The sequence below is a fragment of the Phyllobates terribilis genome, unplaced genomic scaffold (genome assembly GCF_046119375.1).
Source record: "Phyllobates terribilis strain yellow unplaced genomic scaffold, ASM4611937v1 Scaffold_4__5_contigs__length_816908805, whole genome shotgun sequence".
Classification (NCBI taxonomy): domain Eukaryota; kingdom Metazoa; phylum Chordata; class Amphibia; order Anura; family Dendrobatidae; genus Phyllobates; species Phyllobates terribilis.
The window spans coordinates 562,942,663-562,970,201 of record NW_027362764.1 but is presented as its reverse complement, the minus strand read 5'-3'; the positions used below and the strand labels follow the sequence as shown (position 1 = coordinate 562,970,201).

The 27,539-nt window shown below is 45.5% G+C and overlaps 1 protein-coding gene across 1 annotated transcript in view; it reads left to right on the top strand.

The window, feature by feature from the left end:
* The first annotated feature begins 8,410 nt into the window (after positions 1-8,410).
* RAB31 (RAB31, member RAS oncogene family) overlaps positions 8,411-27,539 on the top strand; it is an 82,225-nt gene continuing 63,096 nt past the window's right edge. Inside the window, exon 1 of the mRNA XM_073679036.1 lies at positions 8,411-8,631. Within this exon, the coding sequence (XP_073535137.1) occupies positions 8,596-8,631 (36 nt within the window). The 5' untranslated portion in view covers positions 8,411-8,595. The remainder of the gene's footprint in view (positions 8,632-27,539) is intronic.

Genomic DNA, 27,539 nt, shown 5'->3' with positions numbered 1-27,539 from the left:
GATGTCAGCTTATAATGCCAGCTGACATCAAGCCCAGGTTATTAATGGAGAGGCGTCTATAAGACACCCCCATTACTAACCCCATAGTCAAAGTTAAAAAAAACACAAACACCCAGAATAAAGTCCTTTAATTGAAATAAAGACACAATCCTTTATTGTTCTAAATTAAACCATACTTACCATCACGCCCATTCCAGCTGAAGCCAACGATCTCCTGCAATAAAAGAAAAATAATAAAGCAACCTCATCCTTACCTTTCCATGGTTCCCACGACAGCTTCAGCTCTGCTACATCGAGATGACAGGCTGGACCGCAGCAGAACGCTGCCATCCAGCCTGTCATCCCGCAGACACTGAGAAGCGCAGGCTTGCTTGCGCTGCTCAGCGTCTCTCTGTGACGACATCCAGATGAGCCGAGTTCATGTCCAATGAACTCGGCTCACCTCATGCACGCTACTGACAGCGTGGGAAAATTCTCACGCTGAAGCGCTGATTGCAGGAGAATTTTCCCACGCTGTCAGTGACGTGCAGGAGGTGAGCTGAGTTCATTGGACATGAGCTCACCTCATGCACATCACTGACAGCGTGGGAGAATTCTCCTGCACTCAGCACTTCAGCGTGAGAATTTTCCCACGCTGCCAGTGACGTGCATGAGGTGAGCCGAGTTCATTGGACATGACCTCGGCTCATCTGGATGCCGTCACAGCGAGACAGTGAGGAGCGCAAGCATGCCTGCGCTTCTCAGTGTCTGCGGGATGACAGACTGGATGGCAGCGTTCTGCTGCGGTCCAGCCTGTCATCTCGATGTAGCAGAGCTGAAGCTGTCGTGGGAACCATGGAAAGGTAAGGATGAGGTTGGTTTATTATTTTTCTTTTATTGCAGGAGATCGTTGGCTTCAGCTGGAATGGGTGTGATGGTAAGTATGGTTTAATTTAGAATAATAAAGAATTGTGTCTTTATTTCAATTAAAGGACTTTATTCTGGGTGTTGTGTTTTTTTTAAATACTTTACTAGAAATTCATGGCGGTCATGTCTAATACTGGCGTGACCCCATGAATTTTGGGCTTGGGGCCAGCTGATAATACCAAGCTGGCCCTAACCCCTTTATTACCCAGTGAGCCACCGCACCAGGGCCCTGGATGAGTTGGGTACAGCGCCAGAAGATGGCGCTTCTATGAACGCGCCATTTTCCGGGGTGGCTGCGGACTGCAATTTGTAGCGGGGGGGGGCCAGAAAGCTTGGGCCTCCCTGCGCTGCAGATTCCAGCCCCCAGCTGCCTAGTTGTACCTGGCTGGACACAAAAATAGGGCGAAGCCCCACGTACTTTTTTTTTAATTATTTCATGAAATTCATGAAATAATTAAGAAAAAAAGGCCTTCCCTATATTGTTGTGTCCGGCCAGGTACAAATAGGCAGCTGGTGGTTGGGGGCAGCCCGTTCCTGCCTGCTGTACCTGGCTGGACACAAATATAGTGCGAAGCCCCACTTCAATTTTTTTTAATTATTTCATGAAATTCATGAAATAATTAAGAAAAAAAGGGCTTCCCTATATTGTTGTGTCCGGCCAGGTACAAATAGGCAGCTGGTGGATGGGGGCAGCCCGTTCCTGCCTGCTGTACCTGGCTGGACACAAATATAGTGCGAAGCCCCACTTCAATTTTTTTAAATTATTTCAGGAAATTTATGAAACAATTTAAAAAAAATTGACGTGGGGCTTCGCACTATATTTGTGTCCAGCCAGGTACAGCAGGCAGGAACGGGCTGCCCCCAACCACCAGCTGCCTATTTGTACCTGGCCGGACACAACAATATAGGGAAGCCCTTTTTTTCTTAATTATTTCATGAAATAATTTAAAGAAAATTGACGTGGGGCTTCGCCCTGTTTTTGTGTCCAGCCAGGTACAACTAGGCAGCTGGGGGCTGGAATCCGCAGCGCAGGGAGGCCCAAGCTTTCTGGGCCACCCCCGCTGCAAATTGCAGTCCGCAGCCACCCCGGAAAATGGCGCGTTCATAGAAGCGCCATCTTCTGGCGCTGTACCCAACTCATCCAGGGCCCTGATGCGGTGGCTCACTGGGTAATAAAGGGGTTAGGGCCAGCTTGGCATTATCAGCTGGCCCTAAGCCCGAAATTCATGGGGTCACGCCAATATTAGACATGACCACCATGAATTTCTAGTAAAGTATTTAAAAAAAACACAACACCCAGAAAAAAGTCCTTTAATTGAAATAAACACACAATTCTTTATTGTTCTAAATTAAACCATACTTACCATCACGCCCATTCCAGCTGAAGCCAACGATCTCCTGAAATAAAAGAAAAATAATAAAGCAACATCATCCTTACCTTTCCATGGTTCCCATGACAGCTTCAGCTCTGCTACATCGAGATGACAGGCTGGACCGCAGCAGAACGCTGCCATCCAGCCTGTCATCCCGCAGACACTGAGAAGCGCAGGCTTGCTTGCGCTCCACAGTGTCTCTCTGTGAGGGCATCCAGATGAGCCGAGTTAATGTCCAATGAACTCGGCTCACCTCATGCACGTCACTGACAGCGTGGGAAAATTCTCCTGCACTCAGCGCTTCAGCGTGGGAGAATTCTCACACTGAAGCGCTGAGTGCAGGAGAATTCTCCCACGCTGTCAGTGACGTGCAGGAGGTGAGCTGAGTTCATTGGACATGAGCTCACCTTATGCACGTCACTGACAGCGTGGGAAAATTCTCCTGCACTCAGCGCTTCAGCGGGAGAATTCTCACGCTGAAGCGCTGAGTGCAGGAGAATTCTCCCACGCTGTCAGTGACGTGCATAAGGTGAGCTCATGTCCAATGAACTCAGCTCACCTCCTGCACGTCACTGACAGCGTGGGAGAATTCTCCTGCACTCACCGCTTCAGCTTGAGAATTTTCCCACGCTGTCAGTGACGTGCATGAGGTGAGCCGAGTTCATTGGACATGAACTCGGCTCATCTGGATGTCGTCACAGAGAGACGCTGAGCAGCGCAAGCAAGCCTGCGCTTCTCAGTGTCTGCGGGATGAGAGGCTGGATGGCAGCGTTCTGCTGCGGTCCAGCCTGTCATCTCGATGTAGCAGAGCTGAAGCTGTCGTGGGAACCATGGAAAGGTAAGGATGAGGTTGCTTTATTATTTTTCTTTTATTGCAGGAGATCGTTGGCTTCAGCTGGAATGGGCGTGACGGTAAGTATGGTTTAATTTAGAACAATAAAGGATTGTGTCTTTATTTCAATTAAAGGACTTTATTCTGGGTGTTTGTGTTTTTTTTAACTTTGACTATGGGGTTAGTAATGGGGGTGTCTTATAGACGCCTCTCCATTACTAACCTGGGCTTGATGTCAGCTGGCATTATAAGCTGACATCAACCCCAACCCTATTACCCCCTGCCACCGCACCAGGGCAGCGTGGAAGAGCGAGGCTAAGTGCCAGAATTGGCGCATCCTATGAATGCGCCATTTCTGGGGCGGCTGACGGCTGATGTTTCTAGCCTGGGAGGGGGCCAATATTCATGGCTCCCTTCCTGGGCTATTAATATCAGCCCCCAGCTGTCTGCCTAGCCTTTGCTAGCTATTAAATTAGGGGGGACCCCACGTCATTTCTTTTGGGGGTCCCCCATTTTAATAGCTAGTAAAGGCTATGTATTCAGCTGGGGGCTGATATTAGTAGCCTGGGAAGCTCCGTGGGTATTACCCCCTTCCCAGGCTTCAAACATCTGCCCCAGCCGTCTGCTTAACCTCCGCTAGAGCCTAAAATTAAGGGGAACCCCACGCCAATTTTTTTAATAATAAATCCTTTATTTTAATACTAAATGACAAGTACAGTAACCAACACTGTCACTGTACTTCATATATATGTGACTGACATGTTTCTATCTATCTAATCTATGTGTGAAGCTCTATTCTGTTATAAATTGTCGGGTACCGCTGCTGAATTGCCGGCCGGCTTTTTTAAAGAGACGGTGCATGAAAACACTATTATTTTTTTTGATAAATCCTTTACGCTAAATGACAAGTACAGTAAGCAACACTGTCACTGTACTTCGTATATATGTGGCTGACATGTTTCTATCTATCTAATCTATGTATGATGCTCTATTCTGTCTGTTATAAATTGTCGGGTACCGCTGCTGAATTGCCGGCCGGCTTTTTTAAAGAGACAGTGCATGAAAACACTATTATTTTTTTAAATAAATCCTTTACACTAAATGACAAGTACAGTAATCAACACTGTCACTGCACTTCTTATATATGTGACTGACATGTTTCTATCTATCTAATCTATGTGTGATTCTCTATTCCTTCTATTCTAAATTGTCGGGTACCGCTGCTGAATTGCCGGCCGGCTTTTTTAAAGAGACGGTGCATGAAAACACTATTATTTTTTTTGATAAATCCTTTACGCTAAATGACAAGTACAGTAAGCAGCACTTTCACTGTACTTCGTATATATGTGGCTGACATGTTTATATCTATCTAATCTATGTGTGAAGCTCTATTCTTTCGGTTCTAAATTGTCGGGTACCGGTGTATGCCGCTGCTGAATTGCCGGCTTTTCATGTTTCACTGTTGGCACTGTTCCCATCGATTTGGGCAATCACTGTAATGCCACAACCACCATGGCTGTGTCATTACAGTGAGTGGCAGACAATCCCTGCATGATTGGTGCTCTAAATAGCGCCAGACATGCAGGACACGCTTTTGGTGCACGAACAGTTATCGAACATAACCTCGAACAGCCGAATTTTTTGAAAATCGTTCGGGTTCGTCGAACAACTCGAACACCGCCCAAAACAGCTCGAATTTGAGATTGGCGAACAGTTCAAGTCGAACACCGCTCATCTCTAGTCATGAGTGTTGGTTGGCAGGTCATCCTGGAATTTCTGAGACCAAGAGACTTGTGGGTCGCAGTTTTTGGTGGCTTGGATGGCAGAAGGAGGTCATTAAGTGGGTGCGTCAATGTACTGTGTGTGCTAGATCTAAGTCTTCACATACTCCTGCTGCGGGGTTGCTTTGCCCTCTGGAGGTTCCTAGTGCACCTTGGACACATCTGGCTATGGACTTTATTACTGACCTTCCCCCCTCTGAGGGTTTCACGGCCATCTGGGTGGTCGTGGACCGTTTTAGCAAGATGTGTCACTTGGTTCCCTTCAACAAACTGCCCTGCGCTAAAACACTCGCTAAAGCCTTTGTCAAAGAGATTGTCAGACTCCATGGTGTTCCTACTGACATTGTTTCTGATAGGGGACCTCAGTTCGTGGCTCGTTTTTGGCGTGCCTTTTGTGACAGGTTGGGAGTTCATTTGTCATTTTCATCTGGATATCATCCTGAGTCTAATGGCCAGACAGAAAGGAAGAACCAGGATGTTGAGCAGTTCTTGCGTTGTTTTGTGGCAGACAATCAAGAGGGGTGGTCTGAGTTTCTGCCGCTTGCTGAATTTGCTCTTAACAACCATACATCCTCTTCTGCTGGGTGTTCGCCTTTTTTTTGCTGTTCTGGGAGACATCCGTCTTTTGGGTCATTCTCCAAATTGGTATCGGCTGTGCCTGAGGAGGAGAGTTTTTCCGGTGATTTGGAAAGAGTTTGGACGGATGTGCGTGGTAATCTTCAGGAGACTAACAAAAAATCTAAGAGGTACTTTGACAGGAAACGTCAAGAGGCTTTGTTTACGGTTGGTGACATGGTTTGGTTGTCCTCTAAGAATCTGCGGTTGAGGATTCCTTCTAACAAATTGGGTCCCAAGTTTGTAGGGCCCTTTAAGGTGCTTCAGGTAGTTAACCAATCTGCTGTTATGTTGGAGGTTCCTACCTCCTGGAAGATTAATCCGGTGTTTCATGTTTCTCTATTGAAAAAAGCTGATGTATCAGATAGAGACGCCACTGCCACTGTTCCTCCGGTGGTGGAGGACGGGGAATATGAAATTTCCCGCATCCTTAATTCTAGACGCTATAGAGGGAGTTTGCAGTATCTCGTCGCTTGGAAGGGTTTCGGTCCCGAGGATAACTCATGGGTGAGGGCAGATGATGTTTCTGCTTCCAGACTTGTCAGAGCGTTTCACAAGAGGTTTCCTGATAAGCCTGGGTCTAGGGGATCCGGAGGATCCTCATAGAAGAGGGGGTACTGTTAGAACTCTCCTGTTAGGTTTTTTCTATTATGCTGGTCACATGACCGTTTTTGCCTATTTAATCCTGCTCCGCCCTTCTGGCCTTGCTGGACTTCATTGTAATTTCTACTCTTAAGCTAGCCAGGTGTTTTGTAACCTTTCTCAGTCACTTTAGCTAGGTCTTTTGACCTCTATGTTCTATGTTGTTTGTTTGTCTTTTACTGCTACAATTTCTGCTAGGAGGTGTCCATCTTTCTCCCAGTCCCTAGTTCTTGTAGGGATCCCTCCCTCACATCTATAGGTCTTTGTTCAGGCTAGCTGAGGACTTTAGCGGGTCTGATCGCAGGATCAGGTTCCCCGTTACATCGTAAGGATCTAGCTTAGTTCTATTGTAGGGACAGATCTCCTGTCTTTCCTTAGTGCTTGTAGCAGATCATAACACTGGCTATACACCTTGTTTGACCACATGCTTGTTTGGCCTTCCATTCTTCTTCATATGTAATAGCCTCTTCAGAGTATGGGAGGACTTGAACTCTAATGCCACCTATTAGATGTGGCAATCCTAAAAGTCAATATCGACCCTTTAGCAAGCATTGTCAAAGAACTTAAAGAACTTACAGTAGGACAAGAAGCCAAGTCAGACATCCCATTTTCAAGACACGTGTTTATGAGTGTTTGCCCCTCATCAGTGCAAAGCACTGTGTGGGTATCAACCTAAAAGGTCTGTGTGGATTTTTCAAATAAGAAATATAAGTGACTGGATATGTGGGTGTCTTAAGGGGGTTGTCCATTACTCGGACAATGCATTCTTCTTTCACTATGTTTTCCCCTTATAAAATAATAACAGCTATACTCTTCCCTGGTGACGGCGCAGTTCCAGCAGTGTCGGCACTTGCTCTCCTGGGGCTTATAACAATGTCACGTGATCCCTGTGGCCAATAAGCAGCGGCTTCACTTTTCCCTCCTGTGGACCTAACTGACATCCAGGGGAAGTGAGAGCTGTAGCTGTTCTTTCACTTTTTCCAAATATCTGATTTGTCCAAAGGAGGGGAGAGTGAAGCTGCCATTGATTAGTTGCAGGGATTGTGTGACATAACAATGTCACTCAAGCTCTGGGAGAGCCAGTACCGACAACTCTGGAACAGCGCCCATTATAGCTGTTATTATTATTTAAGGAGGAAAAATAGTGATTGAGAAGAGGTTGTGCGAGTAGTGGACAACCCCTGTAAGAAAGACTTGAGCTGAGGCTAAACATCATGTTTGCTGTAAGCTTTATGCTTTACTTAAGCATTTACTTGGAAAAACCATGTTATGATTTTCATGTGGAAGGTGTTTTTTTTCTTATAGAGAAGCCTTTTTTGCTAAGCTCTGCTCTCTTTAGAAAAAAAAGTGCTGGGGCTGCTGCAAATAAGCAAAAAGTTGCAAAACTTTGCTGAAATACCACCTGTGATAATTTTTTCTGGCTTTTAGATGCCAGTTTTCTGCCATAGAGGGGATGATGCATTTCCCCCATAGTCGTTTATCTAAGGCCATGTTCATACTTTCAGTATTTGGTCAGTATTTTACATCAGTATTTGTAAGTCAAAACCAGGAGTGGGTGATAAATACAGAAGTAGTGACGTGTTTCTATTATACTTTTCCTCTGATTGTTCCTCTCCTGGTTTTGGCTTACAAATACTGAGGTAAAAACCTCACCAAATACTGAACGTGTCAACATGGCCTAATACTTATCTATTTAGTTACAGGTAATCCTTTTTTGCCACAAAAATAACCACTGGAAAAAACAAAACAAATATGCAACATTTTTGCAAAAAATGCAGAGTGCAAACCCTTGTTGAAAAGTAATGCTGACGTCTGTTACCTATTTTTCCACAGTGTGATGATGATCTAATTCAATAATTTCTTAAAACTAATCTCCAACAGTTTCATATGAAATATGCACACTGCGTACATCATATCTTTTTTTAAATATTGGCAGTAATTGCAAAAATGGAAAGGAAAACTTGGGATATGCAATGTTTTCCATAGACATGCTTTCTCCACCCTTATCCTGGAGGGCAGTGACTTTCCACTGCATCTGAAAGTAAGAATGAATATGAAAAATACCATAAGAAATGATCATTATTAGTTTTCTGTGTGTTTTTTCAGCATCTGTTCAATAAATGAACCATCCACCGTACGCACTGTGTGCCCGTATACCTCTTTTTGCATAATATGCAGCATTTTTGGTAGATTACGAAAGCAGCAAATGAGTAGTTGTCTGCAGCCCATGTGACAGGACTGCCCATAAATAGCCCAGACTGGTTTCCGTTTGTTTTGTAGGAATTAAAACCTCCTCTTTCTCTCTCGGTCTCTTTCTTTTTGTTAGGTCAGGAAATTATTTGCATGCGATCCACATGAGCATACAAGCACAGCCTGGGAAATGACTGTGTGTTAAAGTTCTTGTCTCCTGATGATGTGTTATAGGAAACCAAACTCCTCTTAAAGGATGGCTATTCGAGAGCTGAAAGTTTGCCTTCTGGGGGTAAGTGTTGCTCGGGTTTTTTCAATTTACGGATACAGGAGGGATTCTACTCTACAATGTAAAAAGGATGTTAAATTCCACTCCAGCATTATGTGCTGTGTCTCATTGTGTTCTCAGTTCCGTATACAAGTGTCACGCTGAACCGAGTTATTAATTTATGTGTTGTGATGCTACTTGTTTCGTGCTCAACTACAAATCCCAGAAGAAATGATTTTCTGATGGACAGAAGAAATCTGGAAAGGACTGTTATAAAGATGACTGTACAAAGACTTTATTGTAGGTTGTCACTCACATACATAAGATCTTCTTACTCTGTATAGATAACAGTTACTTATGGATGTATCTGTAGTCTGCAGTTGATGATATAATGGAGATTTTCTCCAGATTTGAGAACTACGAAGTATGTGACAAATCTCAGATGATTAAGAACTGTAGGTTACAAAGGTTCCTGTACTGTCCGCCATGTAGATGTGTGCTACTTTTATGCTTTAATTTTAGCTTTGGTAAAATATATATACATTCGGCATAATCTCAGCAACAGGCAGGCTAGAATCAATCTGTGGTTAGCAGTAAATGTTGTCAAATGTTCAGAGGAAACAGAGATCTAGAAAAGGATGACACTACAGATTTGAAACAAAGAGAGCTCCATCTTCTTTGTTGCATTCTTAGCATACGTTCTGGATTGTGGAAAGTGCTGATCCTTCAAGGTTTTGTCCACTACTTGGACAACCCCCTTCTTAAATATTATATTCCCCAATTTAAAAAAAAAAAATAACAGATACCTCCTGCACCGGTGACGACTCAGGGATGTCCGCACCAGATATTTGGGGAGCTTGTGTGACATTGTTAATTATGCCACATGAGCACTGCAGCTAATCAGCGGCCACTAAAGGGCTGCTTCGCTCACACTTCCTTTGGACATATGAGGTTCATCTAAAGGAAGTGTAAACCCATTAGTGGCTGCTTATTGGGCTGCAGTGCTCATTTGAAATGACAACTTCACACCGGCCCCGGTAGACCTGGCGCTAATATCGCTGGAACAGTGTTGGTACAGAAGGTGAGTATCTGTTATTTTTATTTTACTCTACGGAATATGGTATTTACATAGTTAGTAAGTAAAGCCGAATAAAGACTTGCGTCCATCAAGTTCGACCTGTTAGTTCTGTAATTGCTAAAGTTGATCCAGAGGAGGGCAAAAACCCCAAATGATTTAGCCAATCTTCACCTGAGGAAAAATTCCCTCCCGACTCTGAAACCAGCAGTCAGAATAAATCCCTGTATCAACCTACTATTTTATTCTATTTTTAAGTATATGCAGAAATCTGCCTGGTATCTAGAAAAGCATCCAGTCCCCGCTTGAACTGGTTTAGTGAATCCGACATTACCGTCTCCTCACTCAGTGAATTCCATATTCTCACTGCTCTTACCGTAAAGAACCCCTTCCTATGCTGGTGCTGAAACCTTTTCTCTTCCAGTCTTAGTGAGTGCCCTCTTGTTACCGTAATATCCCTCCTTTTGAACAAATCCCGGGCAAGGTCTCTATACTGTCCCCTAACATATTTGTACACATTTATTATGTCCCCCCTCAACCTTCTCTTTTCCAGGCTGAATAGTCCTAGTTTTGCCAACCTCTCTGGGTATTGCAGTCCCTCCATTCCCTTTATTAATTTTGTTGCCCTCCTTTGTACCTTTTCAAGCTCATTTATATCCTTTCTATATATTGGGGCCCATAACTGAGCACAGTATTCCAAGTATGGTCTGACCAGTGCTTTGTACAGTGGAAGAACAATGTTCTCATCCTTTGCAGCTATACCTCTTCTGATACATCCCATTACCCTGTTTGCCCTTACAGCAGCGGCCTGACTTTGGGCACTCCAATTTAGTTTGCTATCAATCAAGATGCCCAAGTCCTTCTCCATCTCTGAATTCCCCAATGATTTCCCATTCAGTGAGTACTGGTGACTTCCATTTTTCCTTCCCATATGTATGACCTTACATTTCTCCTCGTTAAACCTCATTTGCCATTTAATGCTCCACCTACCCAGCTTATCCAAATCCCTCTGTAGGTCTTCACTATCCTCTTTTGTATTAATTGTTTTACATAACTTTGTGTCATCTGCAAATATTGATATTTTACTATTTATCCCATTGACTATGTCGTTAATAAAGATATTAAATAACATTGGGCCTAGTACAGACCCCTGTGGTACCCCACTAGTGACGCTTACCCAATCTGAGTATATTCCATTTATAACCACCCTCTGCCTTCTATCCTTTAGCCAGTTAGCTACCCACTTGCAGACATTTTCCCCCAGCCCCATCATTCTCATTTTGTATACCAACCTATTATGTGGCACGCTATCGAACGCTTTTGAGAAGTCGAGATACACGACATCCACTGGTTCCCCCTGATCTACTCGAGAGCTAACCTCCTCGTAGAAGTCAATCAGGTTTGTTTGGCAGGAGCGATTCCTCATGAATCCATGTTGGTTCGGGGTTAATAGATTATTAGCGTCAAGATGCTCCATGATTGCCTCATTAATAAAGCCTTCAAAAATTTTGCCCACAACGGACGTCAGACTCACCGGCCGATAGTTTCCGGCGTCACTTTTCGCTCCCTTTTTGAATATTGGCACTACATTCGCCTGTCGCCAATCAAGTGGTACAGACCCAGTCTCAACAGAGTCCTTAAATATAAGATATAACGGTCTGTCTATCACATTACTTAGTTCCCTTAGTACCCGTGGGTGTATGCCATCAGGTCCTGGTGATTTGTTTATTTTAATGTTACTGAGGCGTTTCTGTACCCCAGCTTGGGTTAGATTTGTCATACTTAGTGGAGGATTAAGCTTGTCACTTCTCATTTCGCCTGTTAGTTCTTTTTCCTTTGTGAAAGTTGACGAAAAAAAATTTATTTAATAGATTAGCTTTATCCTCATCTTTCTCTATGATTTTGCCTTCATCACTTTTTATCGGTCCAATATTATTCGATTTAATCCTTTTACTATTTATATACGTAAAGAACAGTTTGGGATTTGATCTACTTTCCCTAGCAATACGTCTCTCTGTTTCCTCCTTTGCTATTTTTATTTGTTTTTTGCAGGTTCTCATTTTTTCCTTGTAACACATTAGTGCCTCCTTGCTGTTTTCCTGTTTTAATCTCTTGAATGCCTCTTTTTTGCTATTTAGCGCCCCTTTTACGTTCTTATTCAACCATATTGGTTTCCTCTTATTTCTGGCCCTTTTATTCCCATACGGTATATACCTCTCGCACTGAGTATTCAGAATTCTTTTGAAGGTTTCCCATTTACTATTCGTATTTCCTTGATTAAGAACTTTGTCCCAGTCTATAAGTTGAAGGTTTTCTTTCAGCTGATCAAACTTCGCCCTCCTAAAGTTTAATGTTTTAGTTGTTCCCTTATTGATAACCCTACTGAAGGGCATTTTGAAATTGATAATATTATGATCGCTATTACCTAGGTGCCCCCCTATGTGTACCTCAGTTATTCTATCAGGCCTATTAGTCAATATTAAGTCCAACACTGCCTTCCCTCTCGTTGGTTCCTGCACTAGTTGGGAGAGATAATTATCCTTGATATTTGTCAAGAACCTTTTTCCTTTCTGCGATCTACAGGTTTCTGTTTCCCAGTCAATATCCGGGTAGTTGAAGTCCCCCATTACAATCACCTCATTATGTTTTGCTACTTTGTCTATTTGTCCTAATAGCAGTTTCTCATTCTCCTCTGTTATATTGGGTGGCTTATAGCAGACCCCCAGTAATATTTTATTATTATTTTTTGCCCCCTCTATCTCTACCCACATGGACTCGACCCCCTCTTCTCCCTCTCCTATATCTTCCCTTAGTCTGGGCTTTAGACGTGACTTTACATATAAGCAGACTCCTCCGCCCTTCCCCTGTTTCCGGTCCCTTCTAAATAAACTATAATCTATTAAATTTACCGCCCAGTCGTAGCTATCGTCTAGCCAAGTCTCTGTTATACCTACGATGTCATACCTCTCCTCCGATATAAGCGCCCGCAGCTCATCCGCCTTATTGGTCAGGCTTCTTGCGTTGGTCAGCATGCAAGATAAAACTTTGGGGTTATTTAGCATCCTATTCTTCTCTAACGATCTAACTGTACTATCCCCACCCCCCTCTCCACCCTCATTATATTCACTTCTCCCCTTCCCCCTTGCTTGCCTCACATCCCACCTATTTCCTTGGTTCCCCCCCCCCGTCTCTAGTTTAAAAACTCCTCCAACCTATTAGCCATCTTCTTCCCCAGCACCGCTGCACCCTCCCCATTGAGGTGCAGCCCGTCACTACGGTAGAGCCTGTAGCCGACAGCGAAGTCGGCCCAGTTCTCCATGAACCCAAACCCTTCTGCCTTGCACCAACTCTTTAGCCACTTATTCACCTCCCTAACCTCCCGTTGGCGCTCCTGTGTGGCTCGCGGGATTGGTAGTATTTCTGAGAAAACTACCTTGGAGGTCCTTGCCCTAAGCTTCCTACCTAGATCCCTGAAATCATTTTTAAGGACCCCCCATCTACCACTCACTTTGTCATTGGTGCCAATGTGGACCATGACCGCTGGGTCTTCGCCAGCCCCACCCAGTAACCTGTCAACCCGATCCGCGATGTGCCGGACTCGAGCGCCAGGGAGGCAGCACACCGTTCGGCGATCCCGGTCTTTGTGACAGATTGCCCTGTCTGTCCCCCTAATAATAGAGTCACCCACTACCAGGACCTGTCTAGCCTGCCCTACACTTCCCCCCTCCCCCTCATTACTGGAGCATACACTCCCCCGGCGGTCAGAGGATCTGTCGTGCTCCAATAATGCCGGTTCTGAACCAGCCTTCCTATACTTCTTCCCTCTATCCCTTCTAACCGTTACCCAGCTCCCTGCCTGTTCAGCCTGCGCTTCCCCACTAAGCTCCACCCCCAGTGTTGACCCATTGAGTGTCTGCTCGGTGAGCAGCAAACTCCGTTCCATGTTGTCGATGCTCCTCAGTACCGCTATCTGAGCACTTAGATCCAGGATTTGGGCTTCCAAGTGCACGATATGCTCACATCTCTCGCAGCAGTATGGATCCCTGAGCGGTAGCTCAGGGAATGCATACATTGCGCAAGATGTACACTGCACGGCTCCGGCCAACATGGACGTCATTCTAAATATGGGGATACAGTCAGTATATATGTACAAGTACAAAACAGAATTATTTATATATAGGTGTATGGACGGGGATCAATTAGGGATGTGCAAGTGTATCGATTAGATATCGGCGCGGGATCAGTTAAGTATGGACGGGGGATCAATTAAGTATCAATTAAGTATGAACGGGGGATCAGCTGAGTGGGTCAGGTGGATTAATTAAGTGTGGACGGTGTGTCAATTAACTATGGACTGGGATCAATAAGTATGGACTGGGGAAATAATTAATTGTGGACTAGGGATTCAATCAATTAATTATGGACAGGGGGTTTAATTAAATAGGATGGGGGGTAAAGCAAATAAATAGGTATGGATGGTGGGTCAATTAACTAAGGACTGGGGATCAATAAGTATCAATAATATCAATAAATATGGACTGGGGAAATAATTGTGGTCTGGGGAATCAATCAATTAATTATGGACAGGGGTTAATTAAATATGGTGGGGGATAAGGCAAATAGATAGGGACTGGGGATGAGTAAAAGTGGACAAGGGGAATCTATTAAATAGGACAAGGGGGATCAATCAATTATGGGCTAGGGGGGTCAATCATTTAAATGTGGTCAGGGGGATCACTTTAATATGGACGGGGGGTGGTCGGGGATCAATTAAATGAGGACGGGGGGGTCAATTTAATGTGGTCAGAGGGATCAGTTAAATATGGACGGGGGTGTTCAGGGGAATCAATTTAAATATGGACGGGGGTGATCAATTAAATATGGACGGGGGGGTAATCAATTAAATATGGACTAGGGAATACAATACAATACAATACAGATACAAATACAATACAGTACAGTACACACTTGGGTTCAGTAGGGCCGCTTATCGCGGCCTCCTGCCCCTCACTCACCTCCTCTAGGGACGCTGCACGCTATCACAGCGCGCTTGTCCCTCCGGTCGCCTCTTACCGGTCCTCCTGGTCACCACCACCTGGCACCCTCCGCTGGCCGGCACTGCACGCTGCCACAGCGCTCTCTTGCGCTCGTCCCTCCGGTCGCCTCCTACTGGTCCTCCCGGTCCGCTCGGTCACCTCCGCCTGGCTCTCCTCCCTTCCCAGGAGCTCTCTCCACACACGGGGGTTATTAAGGGGTTGTCCGAGTAGTGGACGACCCTCTAATGATATACAGAAGTAGCATCCATTGCCAATCATTACATCTCTGTGAAAACGCTAGAAAAACAAAGCACATGGAATGATGAAAAAGTAACAACTTGTGCCATGTTTTTATATTACTGCCCTCATGCCATTCATGAGATGCCCAGCAAATAGGAGATTCTTAATATTTGGAATGATTGGACTATATTGCTAATGTTTGTCAAAGTAACTATTCACACGGCTATAGTTTTATGTTCATACTCCAAATACTTAGTATGTTGTATTATCATCTGTAGTATATTTTTCTTAATGGACGCTGAATAATTACGGAGGCTTCATTCACACTTTGATATTCTTCATCAGATATTTAAAAGCCAGAATAGGGGGGGAGCCAAGAGAGAAAAGTGTAAGGTGACATAGGGTGACTAACTACCATGGCATCTTAAGGGGTAAACTGCCAGGATCGGAGTTAGCTCTGATGTCTATCTTTGTTACTCTGACAAGCATAATGCATTGTAAGACACAAGTATTGCAGTGTTTTATGTGAACAGTCATAACAGTTTAGGTCCCCAAGTGTTAAAAAATAATTGTAAAAAAAAAAAAAAAAGCTTGAAAAATTCAAACGAAAAAAAACAAAAAAAAACAAAACAATTTTGCCATTAAATCCCAAAAAAAAGACAAAAAGTAATAGCGTTTAGAGTTAATACAAGTTAATCTGTTAAACATGACCCAAAACAGTGTAATTGAAAATTTACGTCTCATTTTGCAAAAAAACATGCGCCAACAGAAAAAAAAAAAATATATATATGGCTCTTGGAATGCAACAATAAGAATAAAGCCTGGTTTTCGCCTACTTTAAAAGGTTGTGCGTATAGGCCCAAAGTGAGGATTCTTACTCACCTACGCATTTCAATGGGTGCTTAAAAAGAGTGAATGCAATACCGACACCATCCATATGGCATCTACTTTTAATGGATCTATTGCAATTATTAAAATAGTAGAATGCATTGGGGCTTGTATAATTTTTTAATTATTGATTTATAAAAATGGATGTATACAACCCCGTCCCACCTCATCCCAAACCTTACCACTATCTTCATCCCAGCCCTAGCCCACCTCTTCAACTTGTCACTAACAACTGGTGTCTTCCCCTCATGCTTCAAACATGCCTCAATCACACCCATCCTCAAAAAGCCCTCCCTTGACCCATCCTCTCTGTCTAGCTATCGTCCCATATCACTTCTCCCCTATGCCTCAAAACTACTGGAACAACACGTCCATTCTGAGCTGTCCTCCCACCTCTCCTCCTTGCTCCCTCTTCGACCGCCTACAATCTGGTTTCCGACCGCACCATTCTACTGAAACTGCACTGACCAAAGTTACCAACGACCTACTAAAAGCCAAATCTAAGCGACACTATTCTGTCCTCCTCCTCCTAGACCTGTCATCTACCTTCGACACAGTGGACCATTCCCTCTTACTAAAAACTCTCTCACCTCTCGGCATCACAGACTTGGCCCTATCCTGGATCTCCTCATATCTAACAGACAGGACATTCAGTGTCTCTCACTCACAGACCACCTCCTCATCTCACCCCCTATCTGTCGGTGTCCCCCAAGGTTCAGTTCTAGGACCCCTGCTCTTCTTCATCTACACCTTAGGCTTGGGACAGCTCATAGAGTCTCATGGCTTTCATTATCACCTCTATGCTGACAACACACAGATCTACCTCTCTGGACCTGATATCACCTCCTTACTAACCAAAATCCCACAATGTCGGTCTGCTATTTCATCCTTCTTCTCTGCTAGATTTCTAAAACTTAACATGGACAAAACAGAATTCATCATCTTTCCGCCATCTTATTCAACCCCCCCAACTGACCTATCCGTCAATGGCTGCCCACTCTCCCCAGTCCATCAAGCTCGCTGCCTTGGGGTAACCCTGGACTCTGAACTCTTCTTCAAACCACATATCCAAGCCCTTTCCCACTTCATGCCGACTCCAACTCAAAAATATCTCCTGGATCCGCACATTCCTCAACCATGAATCTGCAAAAACACTAGTGCACGCCCTCATCATCTCCCGCCTTGACTACTGCAACCTCCTGCTCTGTGGCCTCCCTTCCAACACTCTCGCACCCCTCCAATCCATCCTAAACTCTGCTGCCCGACTAATCCACCTTTCCCCCCGCTATTCCCCGGCTTCTCCTCTCTGTCAATGTCTTCACTGGCTCCCCATTGCCCAGAGACTCCAGTTCAAAACCCTAACCATGACATACAAAGCCATTCACAACCTGTCTCCTCCATATATCTCTGACCTAGTCTCCCACTACATACCCGCACGCAACCTCCGATCCTCACAAGATCTCCTTCTCTACTCCTCTCTAATCTCCTCCTCCCACAATCGCATACAAGATTTCTCCCGTGCGTCTCCCCTACTCTGGAACTCTCTACCCCAACACATCAGACTCTCGTCGACCGTGGAAACCTTCAAAAAGAGCCTGAAGACCCACCTCTTCCGACAAGCCTACAACCTGCAGTAACCACCACTCCACAAATAATGCTGCACGACCAGCTTTACCCTCACCTACTGTATCCTCACCCATCCCTTGTAGACTGTGAGCCCTTGCGGGCAGGCTCCTCGCTCCTCCTGTACCAGTCGCCGTCACATTGTGTTCAAGATTATTGTAATTGTTCTTGTATGTATACCCCTTCTTCACGTGTAAAGTGCCATGGAATAAATGGCGCTATAATAATAAATAATAATAATAATACAAGTGGCAGTGCAGATGAAAAATAGTCAATTTTTTCAGATTAAAAAATGGATGATTTTTCGTACTCTCATGTTAGCCTAGCTTGTATGGTGTTACTGCGGTGGTGCCAGATTACACAAAGGGGTCAGTAAATTGCATCTTTTATTGGCTTTGTATCACAAATGCATAGCACATATTGGGTAACTCCAGCATTTCTGTGGAAAGTGATGTCACTTATGATTCCTGCTGTTTACAAATCTGTAGCAGAAGTTGTGTTGGTATTTCCTAACAGTAATTTTTCCACTTATTGTATGCTTATGAGTATACTTTGTATTTTGTCTTTTCTCCGTGTACAAAAAATACATTTTACTGCTTAAATGTATTTATTGCTTCTCACGTGACGAGGGTTTTGCTGAGAATACTTGTCACTTCTGTTAAAGAATTTGGAAATGCCGGATCTGTTTATGTTTGCCAGCTATTTCTTTTGTAAGATGTGCACAGATTTGGAGATGTAAAGGAAAAGCCATGAGAAGAAGGCATTTTGCTACAACATATGTACGGTAAATAATTGTGCTGCTGTCCAAGGACAAGCATATAAGATCACAGTGAAGTCAAGGCAGGAGAGCTTTAACTGGCAGCAGCCAAGTTCTCTGTCTGTTCACCACCCCCTCTCCACTTGTTAACCCCTGTCCTTCTTGTTTCAATCAGAGGAGGCAGGCGAATGATGAGCTTCCTGGAAATTCTTCCAGATAACATTTCCATCTGGGAAGCTTCTTAGAGCAAGTATGGAATGCAGCAGAATCCAGAGTTTCACTTCTTGCAAAAATGTGGAACAAATGAAATAAATAAAAGGCTGAGTAATATCAGAAATTGATATGACATGCTAAAGTATATTGAACTGTGCTAAAGTCCTGGCAAAATCATCAGTAAATTCTTTATAGCCTCAGCTCAGCTGTATTTGCAAAACTGCTTTACACAAGAAGAACATATATTCTCTGGCTAGTGGATGTCAACAAGACACTCTAAGAAAATATATATCCCAGATCAATTCCTTAAAAGTACCACCAAGGGGTATTTTTTATGTTACCACCAGAGTGGTATCACTAGTGTATGTTCCCTGTGTATAGTAAAATACTTACTGGCAACTTCTGCTCTCAGTGCCTCTCCTATCCTCTTCTGCAACTTTTGTCCGCAGTTGTGACTGGTTGGATGATCCCCAGTGTTTGCTAGGCGGACTGGAAGTCACTTCTCAATATAAGTCTATGAGACTACTCAGAACGTTGCTCTCATAGACTTAAATTAAAGGAGTTGTCCAATTCTTGGACAACCCCTTCTCAATTGGTATATTCCCCTGTATAAAATAAAAGCAGCTTATACTCACCTCCGATGCCGTCACGTTCCAGTGACATCGGGTGTCCCAGAGCTCACATGAGCTCTCACTTTCTTTGGACGAAACTGACACCCGGAAAAAGTAAGAGCCGCTGCTGCTCTCCGAAGGAAATGAGAGTGAAGCGGCCGCTAATTGGCTGCAGGGCTCACGTAGCATAACAATGTCAAATGAGCCCCGGGAGACCCAGAGCCAACTTCACAGGAACGACATGGGAGGAGAGTACAGCCTGTTATTTTATACTGGGGAATATAGTAATTGAGAAGGGGTTGTCTGAGTAGTGACTTTCAGCCAATCAGAGCTTCAGTCACAAGATGGCAGAGAGGGACCTGAGCGGTGCCAGAACCAGTAGAAGATGACAAGTAGTAATTATTTTACACTGGGAGCATACATTACTGATACCAGTTCATTAGTGAAATAAAAAAATACCCCAGAGTAGCACTATAAACATAAAAAAGGTTTCAGCTATTCACCTCAGCTATGCAGCATTAAATAGTGAAAAACATAAGGAAGAGAATTCATCAATAAAAGTACACCAGAATACTGTCAAAAATTTATTGAAAATTTTTGTTTAAGCCACATTCATGCAAAAAATGTGCACCTTTTCTCAATTTTGATCTAACCTTGCCACTTTTCTTGAAGTTCATGGAGCATAGTGGGAGAAGCATGTCCAACCACAGCCAAACAGATTGAAATTGGCATAAAGATCGTGGAAGTGTGTGTCAGCTCATTTCATTTTTATAAGCACGGACAGCCCAAAAGACTTGCACCTCGCAATAAATTTGATACATTTTACTCAAGGAGGCTTCTGTTTCTATGAAACAGCAGTCTTAGTAAATTCCTCCTTATGCCTTTATTCCACTTAACAAATACCAGAGGATGTTTGCCAGGTGTGCCAGATGGTACACAGTTGCGAATGGGACTGAGAATAGCTCCTTTTTTGAACAGAGGGCCAGAGTTGGGTTGGCCTACCAGAATGTCCAAAGATCCTCCAGTGGGCTCAGCACAATGATGGATTCAATGGGTACAACAGAAGACAACATTATTTGGAGCTGACTTTTATCCAATCAGTAGCCAGTAGTGTGAATTTATCATCCGTCACAAATAACTAATAAGTAGTGTTGAGCCACCCCCGTAGTGTTCGAGTTCGGTTCGGTTCGTCGAACACCCGTGTGTTCGCCGAACTGTTCGTCGAACTGTTCGTCGAACACCTTCAAACACCGTTAAAACCAATGGCAGGCAAACAAAAACACATAGAAACACATAGAAAACACCTTCAAAGGTGTCCAAAAGCTGACAAACTGCTCAGAAGACACAACTAACACATGGAAAAGTGACAAGTACATATAGTCATGCGAAAATAAAAGAGGTGGAGGAGTAAAAGGAGGGGGAGACACAGATATAGGCATGTCATGCCCTTCTAAAATCCAAAAAGTGAGAAGCCGACACGGCCAGTCCGCTCCTGCCCGTGCCACCTCCGTGTCGCCGGGTTTGTGCCAGAGCCGCGGTGAACCCTGATGGCCAGCCCCCCTCTCCCAATACTGGTGCCTGTCCGCTGGTGGGTCGAGCGAGCCCCCCTGTGGTGGAGGCAGCTCTAAGCTTTTTAATTTAAATTGTCTCTCTAATTTGAATGAATACACTTTAAATCCATTTACAAGGATCTATTGGAGGGCAAGTCTCATGCCAGCAGCCGCGTAATTCCAGCTCCAGTAGCGTCCACTAAAGCTGCTGCAGTTAAAAAGCTTTTATAAGGATCGAGCTCGGCTGTCCACCGTAAGGCATCCTACTGCCAGTCCCAGCCCCTATGCCTTGGGGTGCCTCCTGATGCTCTTCACTGAGTATCCCATGGTCCCGAAGCATTTCCTTTGAAAAAATTAAGTGTCTAAACTACAGGTGGTGTAGCTTGCTTAACAGCCGGGATAATCCGCTGACTAGCAGACACTGCTACTAGGCACAAAGTATTTCCTGGGCTAGATGCAGTTAAAAATTTGTAATTAGATACTCTCGTTGGATGCTGAGAAAGCATTCCATAGAGTCTCCTGGCACGCCATATATGATTCTCTTAAAAAGCTTGGGGTAGGGGTCTAGGGGACCCTTTTATAGCCAAAATCACGGCCCTGAATCGCAATACGTCACCTAGGCTGAAGATAAATGGAACTGTAGCACCCTGAGGGCTCGGTTGCTACAGACGTATTGCACCTCACCCAGAGGTGTGATATCTCACTCTCAGGTAAGGATGGAGTGTGGATCAGGACCCGACACCTGCATGCATTACACCACATTGCCGTGGGGCAGGGCGACCAATATGCCCCTGAGATGGGCACGACAGTCCCTGTCCCTGGCTGGAGTGGGGGGAGGGAACACTGAGGAAGGGGAACCCTGTAGTGCAGGAGCAGGGAGGAAGCAGTTCCTGGGTGCATTGAGAAGGGAGTATAAAAGGTGGGCACCATCTTAGTTCAGTGCAGAGAAGTCTGAGCAGAAGTGGCAGGGAGCAGGGGCTCTGCATGAGCTCTGCTCCGGAGGCGGGCCTAGTAACAGAGGCCCAGGCCTGGAAGAGGGAGAAGGAAGGAAGAGGAGCGGAGAAGGCTCCAGGAACGAGGAATGAAGGGATCCCAGGGGTGCGGACGGGCGAGTCGCCACCGCACGCCCGAATCCACCTGCGTGGAGGGGTCAGGCCAAAGGGGGAGACCGGTCCCCGAACTAGTGGAGGCAGGAAACGACCCTCAGCTAGAAACCGGAGGCTCTGACATTTTATGTGGCGCAGCCCCTCGCTACACCCGCTAGGAAGGCACCACATAGGGTCAGGGAAACTGGCGCCAAGTTTACCAAGAGGAGGCCCGAGGCAGCCGGACAGAAGTGTTGGTAAGAAAGGCCAGACAAAGGACACACAAAGGGGGTCCTGTGAAGTGCTCCAAAGTTATCTGGGAGTTGTCTGAGCCCCTCACCTGGTGAGCACAGTACGACGTGGGCAGCCGTTACCTGCAGACGTGGTCTGGATAATAAGAACTGTGAGTAAAGGCCCTGGACTGCATCACTGACTCCGTGTCGTTACTGCTGCTGCCCTGCACCATCACCCCCATCCTCCGCATACACTGCCCTGAGGCTATACTCCTCCCGTGGGGAGTTATGCTACGCTCTGCTGCACCCACAACACCAGCCTCAGCGGTCTGCCCTGTAGCGGCGGTTCACTCTGACCGCAATCCACGGGTGGCGTAGTCGGACATTTAAACATCAAAACCACATAAATAGTTCCGCCACTGGTTTGACCGCCCTGAGCCACGGAACCGGGTCGCCGCCACGAAGACTACAACCACCAGCATCCACCAAAAAGGGTCCGGCTCCGGGTGTCCCAAGGCCCAGGGGGTGCGTCAGAACATTTTCATCACCTTTCACAATCACCAATGGGACAAGGCAGGGATGTCCTCTGTCCCCTCTCTTATACATCCTAGTGACGGAGCACCTGCTCTCATCAATTCGCCATAACCCCAATATTAGGTGGATTGAGGTGGGAGGCACCGAGTACAAGTGCTCTCTATTTGCTGATGATGTCCTAGTATATATCACTCAATCACATATATCCATCCATGCTGTTATGGCTGAAATAGATCACTTTGTTACATGGTAAAATTTTAAAATCAATGCAGCGAAGTCTGAGGCCCTCGATGTCTCCCTCCCCAAATCCATATAGGATTCCATCCAGTCCAACTTTCCCTTTGCCTGGCCCTCACAGGGTATCAAATACTTAGGAATTCCTATTCATAGAGACCTCTCCCATCTATGTTATCTTAATTTTGGGCCCTTTATTGAACAATTCCATACAGACCACGGTTGGCAAGTTAGAACTGTAAGATTCACTACGTGAACCGCTGGTGTTTTGTGGAAAAGCACATGTACACCGCGTTCTAAATTATTATGCAAAAAGTGTTTAGGAGTGATAAGGGAAGAATTTGTTTGTTTGTCAGTTAAACTCATTGATGGTGATGTGTGTCAGGGCTCTTTATATCACTGTAAGCAATTGCAGACACCTGTGCTAATTAGTTTGGCAGGTGTGTCCAATGAAAGGCAAGACTACTTAAGAAGGCTCTCTCACATTATTAAGCAGCCTACATTTTCTGCCAAAATGGGAAAGAAAAAGGATGTGTCGGCTGCTGAGAAGCAACAAGTTGTGGAGTGTTTAGGTCAAGGCATGACTACAATCAACATTGTGCGATGATCAGGATGAAGTGTCTTGGCAATCAAGAAGTATGTAGCTGATTCACAGTACACACGTGTGCGTGCTGATAAGGGCAAATTGAGGACTCTTTCCTACAGGCAATTACGTCAGGTTGAAAGAGCAGCGGCAAAAAAGCCTTGTCATAGCAGCAGACAAGTTTTTGAAGCTGCTTGTGCCTCCAACGTCCCCCGAACAACAAGATGCAGGGTCCTTCAGAGGTTTGCAGCTGTGCATACGCCATCCTGTCGACCTCCTCTATCCACTTCACACAAGCAGAAACGGCTCCAGTGGGCCAAACATTACATGAAGACTGATTTCAAAACTGTTTTGTTCACGGATGAGTGCCGTGCAGCGCTCGATGGTCCAGATGGATGGAGTGGAGGATGGCTGGTTGATGGACACCCCACGCAAACACGGCTACAGCGCCAACAAGGAGGAGGTGGAGTAATGTTTTGGGCTGGAATCATGGGGAGAGAGATTGTCGGCCCCTTTAGGATCCCTGAAGGTGCTAAAGATGAACTCCATAATGTATGTGGATTTTCTCAAACAGCACTTCCTGCCATGGTTCAAGAAGAAGAACCGTGTATTTCACAGCAAGATCATTTTTCTGCATGATAATGCACCATCTCATGCTGCACATAAAACATCTGCATCTCTGGCTGATATGGGCATAAAAGGGGACAAACTTATGGTGTGACCCCCATGCTCCCCTGACCTCTACCCCATTCAGAACCTTTGGAGCATCATTAAAAGGAGTGTCTATGATGGCGGGAGGCAGTTCACATCTAAGCAACAGCTCTGGGAGGGTATTCTGTCCTCATGCAAAACAATTGAAGCAGAAACCATCCAAAACCTGACAAATTCAATGGACGAGAGAGTTCAGAAGCTCCTTTCGAACAAGGGGTCCTATGTGAAAATGTAACATCACCTAGAATAAAGTTTTGAGTTGAAAACTGTTTGATTTCAGTTTCTAACAACCTTCTAATGCTTATAATTTCAAAAATGACCATTTTTTTGGTCTTTATTAAAATGAAAAGGTTGATCGAAAAGTTTGGGGGATCTAAGAGTGTGGCAACCCAGTAGTCATGATTACTTCGAATTCTGACAATATGAGGGTCATGCTGCAGGTAGTGCAGCAAGAAGGCACTTATGTGTCTTGCGCATCTCGGAGCCCCAAAATTATTTTCCGGGCTAGATGCAGCTAAAAATTATTTTTAATTTTAAATCTGGTGGAGCTTATTATAGATGGCCTAATAGGATCAGTGCTGCACACTGCTACAAAGCCCAAATTATTTTCCAGTCAAGATACAGATAAACATGATTAGTAATTTGAAAGCTTAAAACGTTTGGTAGGGTGATTTTAACCAATCATCAAGCTTTTACTCTCCCCAGGATGACACAGGGGTAGAAAAGTCGTTTCGGATCCATGATTTGTTCATCTTTATGAACGTGAGTCTGTCTACATTATCAGTGGAGAGCCGCGTGCGCTTATCTGTCAGCACACCACCAGCAGCGCTGAACACACGTTCAGACAGAACGCTGGCTGCGGGGCATGACAAGATCTCCAAGGCGTAAGTGGCTAGCTCCGGCCATTTATCCAGATTGGAAGCCCAAAAAGAGCAAGGGTCCAGTGACACAGTCATGGCTTCAATGTTTACTTGGAGATACTCCTGTACCATCGTCTCTAGGCGTTGACTATGTGTCAGACTTCTTGTCTCCTGTGGCCTTGCAAAGGATGGGCTAAAAAAGTGGTGAAATGATTCCGCAAAATTGATGTTACCAGCAGATACTGTGGTTCTGTTACGGTTTGAGTGCTGAACACTTGACGGTCCCACGGTTGGCAAGTTGGAACTGTGAGATTCACTACGTGCACCACTGGTATTTTGTGGAAAAGCACATGTAAGATTCTGCAACAGTCTCTGCTGATACTCCTGCATGCGTGCATCCCTTTCTATGGCAGGAATAATTTCTGCAAATTTACTTTTGTACCGGGGATCTAACAGTGTGGCAACCCAGTAGTCAGGATTATTTCTAATTCTCACAATTCGAGGGTCATGTTGCAGGTAGTGCAGCAAGAAGGCACTCATGTGTGTTGCGCATCCAGGAGCACCAAGTCCCTGTTGTGTTGGTGGCGAGGTAACAATCATGCTTCCTTCCTCTGTCCTCTCCCCCCAACCTCGCACAACAGAAATGTGATCAAGGTCTCCCTCATCTGATGAGTCTTCCATCAGTTCGTCCTCCACTTCTTCCTGGGCTCCTGCACCTTCCTCACTAGTTTGGCTGCTACCATGCACCCTGGTAAAACCATCTCCCCCACCCTCACATGCCTGCCGCCTTGGTGCTGCCGACTTTCTGGACCTTGCAGATGTTAGCCCTTCCGCATACAACTCCTCCTCCTCTACTTCCTCCACCTCCTCTTGTGCCACCACCTGACTCCGAATTCTGTTTAACATGTGCTCCAGCATGTAAATCACCGGAATAGTCATGCTGATAATGGCATCGTCAGCACTAAACATCTTCGTCGCCATTTCAAAACTGTGCAGAAGGGTGCATAGGTCCCTGATCTGAGACCACTCCTCCAGCGTGATTTGCCCCACCTCTGAATCTCGTTGGCCCAGGCTATACGTCAGAACGTATTGCACCAGGGCTTGTCGGTGCTGCCACAGTCGCTGCAACATGTGCAGAGTTGAATTCCACCGGGTAGGCACATCGCATTTTAGCCGGTGAAGTGGCAGGCCCAACGACTTCTGTAGAGATGTAAGTCGCTGAGCTGCGGGATGCGAACGGCGGAAGTGAGCACACAGCGACCGTGCCCTCTGCAGAAGGCCATCTAGTCTGGGATAGTGGGCTAAAAATTGCTGGACAACCAGGTTCAACACGTGAGCCATACAAGGCACGTGTGTGACATTGCCCCGGCGAAGGGCCGCACCCAGGTTTGCAGCATTGTCGCACACGGCCTTCCCTGGTTTCAGGTCCAGTGGAGACAACCATTCATGAAATTGGTTCTCCAGAGCTGACCACAACTCCTCAGCTGTGTGACTCACATTTCCCAGACATTTCAATGTAAAAACCGCCTGATGATGTTGAGCCCTACTGCCAGCATAGTAAGGAGGTGTGCAGGATCCCTTCTGCGCAGTTAGAAAGCTTGTGGCATGACCAGACAGGCTTTGGGTGCAGGTGGAAGACCGAGAGGAGGTTGAGGAGGCAGAAGCAGTGGAGGAACTTTGACATAAAGAGGATTGACGCACAACTCGTGGGGACGGCAAGACTTGGACAGCAGCCCCTTGTCCTGCTGTCACCATAGTTACCCAGTGCCCAGTCAGCGACATGTAACGCCCCTGTCCATGCCTACTCGTCCAAGTGTCTGTGGTGAAATGCACCCTGTCACACACACAGTTTCTCAAAGAAGCGGTAATGTTGTGTGCGACATGCTGGTGGAGCGCAGGCACACCTTTCTTTGAGAAGTAGTGCCGACTGGGCATCTGGTACTGGGGCACTGCGACGGACATAAGGTCTCGAAAATCCTCTGTGTCCACCAGGCGGAAAGGCAGCATTTCTGTAGCCAAGAGCTTGCAGATGGTGAAATTCAACCTCTTAGCTTTCTCATGGCTAGGAGGAAATGGTCTTTTACTTGTCCACATCTGAGGGACCGAGGGCTGGCTATTGTGCTTAGACGGGGTTGATAAGGGTGTCCCCGGCAAACTGCCGGTCTGTGAGGAAGATGCAGGCGGACATGTTAGGTTGCCTTCATCCAAAGGTGGTGCTATCGATGTCGGACAGCGCTCAACACCAGCTGGTGTTACCACCTCCAAAGAAAATGATGACCTGCCAATCACGCTGGCTGTTGCGGGTAAAGAGGTGGCAGGTCTGCGCCCCAAAACAGGTGTGACTGCTGTCCCCCCAGTCACAGAGGATGAAGAGGCCGCGGATGCACAAGATATGGCAGACGGTGGTTGGCCCGGCCGGCTAGGCCGCATTGTAGCACACTGAGCTTCCCACTGCAACTTATGCTTCATGTCCATGTGCCGGTTCATGCATGAAGTACTCAAACTATGTATTTTTTGGCCTCTACTTAGCTTTTGCTGACAAATGTTACAGATAACACGAGTTGGGTCATCTTTATCGATCTGAAAAAATGCCCAGGCTATGCAAGGCTTAGCACCCATGCGACCTGAAGAGCCACCACGACTTGTGGTGAGAGGCAGAGTTGTGTTTGAGGATGCAGTTGTTGACGTGCTTCCAGTAC